Source organism: Homalodisca vitripennis, chromosome 3 (assembly GCF_021130785.1).
Source record: "Homalodisca vitripennis isolate AUS2020 chromosome 3, UT_GWSS_2.1, whole genome shotgun sequence".
In the NCBI taxonomy this organism is placed as follows: Eukaryota; Metazoa; Arthropoda; class Insecta; order Hemiptera; family Cicadellidae; genus Homalodisca; species Homalodisca vitripennis.
This window is the reverse complement of record NC_060209.1, coordinates 145,374,840-145,380,101: the sequence shown is the minus strand read 5'-3', so window position 1 is coordinate 145,380,101 and position 5,262 is coordinate 145,374,840. Positions and strand designations below refer to the sequence as shown.

General features: G+C 27.9%; 1 protein-coding gene across 1 annotated transcript; it reads left to right on the top strand.

The window, feature by feature from the left end:
* The first annotated feature begins 449 nt into the window (after positions 1-449).
* LOC124357639 lies at positions 450-4,588 on the top strand. Its single transcript, XM_046809613.1, has 3 exons — positions 450-596; positions 3,293-3,511; positions 4,360-4,588. Exons 1-3 carry the CDS (start codon positions 543-545, stop codon positions 4,555-4,557), a joined length of 471 nt encoding a protein of 156 aa, XP_046665569.1. The 5' UTR covers positions 450-542; the 3' UTR covers positions 4,558-4,588.
* Positions 4,589-5,262: the final 674 nt, after the last annotated feature.

The following is a 5,262-nucleotide window of genomic DNA, read 5'->3' as shown; positions in this document are numbered from 1 at the left end:
GTAGTTTTAATCAATCAGTACTTTCCATTTATTTACATCAAACAATCCAAAATTTCGTTACTGTTTTCAGTTAATATAACAAATTTAATTTCTCTAGCATCAATATATTTATTTAAACTAATCATAGTGTAACATTTAAATGCTTAGCGTTTCATACTCCACGCATAAACAAAACCAATTCCTGAATCTCTTCGTCATATTTTGGTTTAACACTTAATATAATGCTAATGAATTACGTAATTTATTACTGGATGGAAAATTGATTTATTGAGAACAATGTACGTATGTCCTAAAATTTAGGCTGTTGGAAGTTTGCTCATGAATGAGAAAAACAAGAGCAATCTTTAATGGCAAGTCATTAAAGTGTATAGTTTGGAGGCTACAGTAGCGCAGCCGCCAGTATATCATGAATAATGTGCCACCTGCGACAGGTGCAGAGGGTAAACACGGCTGATCGCTCCCTGCTGTCGTTATTTATAATTAAAGCGTATAGAACAGTTGCCAGTAATTTTGCAAGCAAGGTTGTCTAAAGTACTTGCAACATGACGACCTACTTCATCTTCCCAATAGTGTTGCTTCTAGCCTTCCCCTGTCAGGTAAATAGGACATAACAGAACTCCAGACTTGAAGTTGTGTTTCAAACATAAAAACGTTTTCATGATTACGAAATGTTTAAGAACTTAAAAGTATTACACCATGTTTAGCACATATGATTCAAAAAGATAAACTATTACAGGCACTCTTTTTTATTAATGCAAAAACAGTTTCTAAAATATTTAAGGAATTTTTATGTTCATGAGTAAATTCTAAATAAACTTTAATTTAAAATAAGATCAAATGAACCTTGTTATTTTGTTTTATATATTCAAAGATAGCTTAACACAAATATACAGTTATATGTATCTATAAAATTTTTAAATATAAATGCCTTATTCCTAAAGAAACAAATTTAATGTGTCTAGTAATCTAATAAATTATATATATATATATATATATATATATATATATATATATATATAATATCATAATATCATGAGGATCTTAAAAAAGAAGTAAAGGATGAAGGAAACCGGTAATAATGGTGTCGCCCCTCGGAAACCATTTGCCGTGGATCGTTACAGGTACTGTTGAGTGAGATATTTGCTTTATTCTATTCAACAACGTCTCAGTCACTTTGTTGTCTGCTTGAAGCTGTGAGTAATATAATATTCGCTTGTTGGTAGTTACAAAGATGTATAAAAAGTCTCGGATGAGAGATGTTAAAAAATACTTGTAATTGTGAGCATAAATGGATGCCATACAGACCATATGTAACTTGCAACATTTTTTCCACGTTAAAATGTTCAATTAATACATGTTTCTTTGATAGTTTAAATACCAGCTTAATCAAACTTTAAAACTGTTCTATAGTATACAATCAGTTCTATAGTAATCAAATGTCAAAGTCTGAAGATCTCACTAAACCATAAATAAATATAATTGAAACACTGTAGCGTTGAAGTATCAAGATTCAACACTAATTAATTAGTACTGTGCGCTCCGTCTCAAAGTTCAATTCCATTATAAAATACCATATAAATAAAACTCTCCTTGTAATTTGTTTTTTTTCCTCCTCTTTAATCAAACTCTTATTTAGTTTCCATTAATAAAAACGTAATAATTAATTATAATTTTGCCTACAAGAGAGCAATAATTTGAATCGAGATAAATTAATTATAGAGACACCGCAGAATAAACAAATGTGTCTAGTATTCTAATAAATTAGTTATACTGTATATAGATATTATAGTTATTATATATACGATATATGTATGTATATATCACTAATTGATTGGAGTATATTTATATATATCACTAATTTATATATTAATCCTATATATATATATATATATATATAACACACATATATGGAACGCACAAAGGCGTCTTATATAAATGAAAAAAATTAAAAAATTCTACTAAATATTCATTGAAAGAGCCCGTAAAATGTAATCAACAAACCTGTGAATGTTTGGGCAAACATTGTTTTATGATGGCACAACAATATGTTTAATTTATTAATCCGTTATTTTAAATTTTGTAACATTGATAGTGTATAAATCGTTTATGAAATAAACATTACTAATAATTCCGTTTTAAGATAAGGCAACTAATAACGGCGGTAGGTAAATAGGTAACTACTCTTTCAAATATTCTTCAGTATATAAAGAAACAACATGTAAATATTGTTATTGTTAATGTACTTTCAAGATAAAACTTTTAGTAAATATTCTATGTTAGATATAAAAAAACTAAGTTAGTATCTTACTTTTATAATAGATTTAAAGACTGTTATGAAACCTTTCTTTGTATGGCAGAAAAATACTAAGACCGGAGTAAATTATAATGGCCGTAAATATACACTTTTTACATATTTTATTGATCGTGGAATGACGGTAAATTCAACATTGCCGTCTACAAAATAATGAACTCTAACCACAAGTTCTCGTACAGGTGCTTTCCCTACGAAATTGAGTGCAAAGCCACGGATATATATATATATATATATATCCGTTATCCGTTCTATATATATTATATATATATATATATATATATATATATATATATATATATACATCAGCTAAATTGTAATTTTTTAAATAAACAATATATTGGTCAAACCAAAACCAACAATCAAACCAATATACAGTATTTCACTTAGTTAAATAAACAAAATAACAAAGATAAAAAGCTTCTATACTTTGTGGGAATCTATGCTCACATCTTTAGGAAGAATAAAAAAAAACTATAAACACAATAAATACAAAGAAAACCCACAGAATGTAAATACGTCGAAGGTCCAGCTGTTATAGCAATAATGAATGGCACTAAAGGAAATTTGGAAAAGATACTTTCATCTTCACTTTAAAACCATGGGGTATTTAGATTTCAAAATTAACTATTGGGATTGTTCGAGATTTTTTAATTTAACCAACGTGCTTTATGGGTTATGGATATGCGTTGCTTGGAATAACATTGATTATACAATACATTATAAGTTATGGGTTATGAACAACGAATAGGAGAAAGAAATATATTAATATTTTAGATGGAATCCCATTTGTATTGTGTATACTCGTAACATTTATTACTTGTGGCATTTTTTAAATCATAAGTGACTCTTTTCAAATATTCGATCATGATTTTATTACAAAACAAAATTTTTATTTATACCTAAATAAAATATTTACTACAGATTTAAACTAAGCTAAAGGGTTTATAAGTATTTCAGACATACTCTTTTGTTTTTCAGGGATTTGACAAAAACTACAAATACAAAACCGATATTGCAGATGACTGCATCCACTCGATTTCTACTTTGGCCAACTCTTACCAGGCGGAACGCAGTAGTCTCCTGGACAGTTACACTGGCGCTGATGCGAAAAAGTGCAAAGGTCAACTTTCCAAACAGAACCTGGATAGCTCTTTAACCAAGAGTTTAAATGCCAAGGTCAACGCTGCTGAGAAAGAGGTAAGCCAATTCGTTATTTATGAAGATGAAATGAAGTAATTATTTATTGCTTTCTGAAAACTTAAGGTGTCTCAACCACATACTTTAAATGCGTTTTACTTCAATATATATATAGGAAGTGATTCACTTCATGAAACAATCAGTGAAATTAAAATTTGTTTTTTGTCTAATGAGTTATAAAGTATTCAACTAAAGAGTGAAATGAATAATCCACATTTAGATTGTTAAATGACGAGAACGTATAGGACTAAAATGAAGTAGATACGCTTAAGCTCAAAACAAAATTACATATGTAGTATAGTAGTAGAGTAGGTATTAAAAAATATTTAGTATTAGTGTTTCATTGTAAATTATTTAATACAATTTTAAAAAACAACCAATTTATTAAAAAAAAACTTAATTAAAAATACGATGAAAAATAAGAAAAAGTGATTTTTTATGACCCATTTCCATCAATCTCCCATCTTTTACACTTTTACTTTTTTCGTTATCTATGTGTTTTACAAAACATATTTATAGTATTCTCCTAAATTTTTTAACTTCTTCTCCCTATCATTCTCTTCATTTTTTAATTATTATTAAACTTTCTTCCTAAGGTTTTTATGACGGTAGTCATCATCATCATTATTTAGTAATATTTAAATTAGTATTGTTTAAATATTTATTTATTGGTTGTTTCCCTCTTTCGTCATCATTATTTATTATTCCTCTTTATATCATCTTATATTACCTTAACTCCTGCTTACCCTGGAGGTTAAGAGTTTGAATACCTTATTCGATTGTATTGTTTCCAAACTGTTAGGGAATCTATGTTTTAATTATAAAAATATATTCTCTTATGTTTATAGGTGAAGAAAATGGACAATCAGGCCTACCAGGAGAAACAAAGGTGTGGTGGAGACAAAGCTTGCGTAAAAGCTGTATATAAAAAATATACAGGTTTATTCGACGAATGTCAGGCAAAGTGGAGTAGCGACATCTCCGTAATGAAAAATAATTCTCTTCAAGATATCAAGGTTTTCATGGAAAGCTGTTTGGATTCATAAAACCATAGTAAATTTTATATTATTATCAGAAGTTTCTTTTCAACTAGAATATTTATTCCAATGCTGATAACTAAAGATTCTATCGTAATATCCATTTGTAGAATAATTGCTTCGAGTCAGTTGCTGGCCACAAATACTAAACGTATATTTATTAGGAATAAAAAACTAAATAAATTATCTCTTCGATATATAAACAAATATATTTAACTCACATTATTGCTTAATTTTTATGAAATGTATGTCTGACCCAGGTTCTATACTTCTTTTCTTCATACTTTTTACTTTATTAGGCTATTTTCAATGCTTTTCTTATTACTTAAATCAGTAAAAATTTGAATAGTATTAAATATATATTATTTTACATATTAATTATTAACTGTCACAAAACAATATTTAAGTTTTAGTTTTGGATAGAGTCATTTTAAAAATTCTTTGAAGTAATAGCATTTTATTGTAATAGACTGAGGTTATGTTACTTGTTTTAAAAATAAGAGAGTGAACCTATGGTCATGGCTCACTTTATGAATTATAAAAGTTTATAATTTGAAAGAATAAAATTGGGTAAAACCTTTTTCTTTTCACTTGTTGAGCCAGATGTCAATAAAATTACTGGTACTACCATTTACCCCAGGCAGATGTAAAGTCTTTCGTCAAATAGAAACAACAATGTGTATATTTCACATCAAGCACAAGTGTGCTACACCG

Excerpts from the sequence above, each read along its gene's own strand:
- LOC124357639 (XM_046809613.1), top strand. The coding sequence starts at position 543 with ATGACGACCTACTTCATCTTCCCAATAGTGTTGCTTCTAGCCTTCCCC. Across the intron at positions 597-3,292 it reads TTCTAGCCTTCCCCTGTCAG|GGATTTGACAAAAACTACAA; the intron begins GTAAATAGGACA and ends TTTGTTTTTCAG. Across the intron at positions 3,512-4,359 it reads TCAACGCTGCTGAGAAAGAG|GTGAAGAAAATGGACAATCA; the intron begins GTAAGCCAATTC and ends TTATGTTTATAG.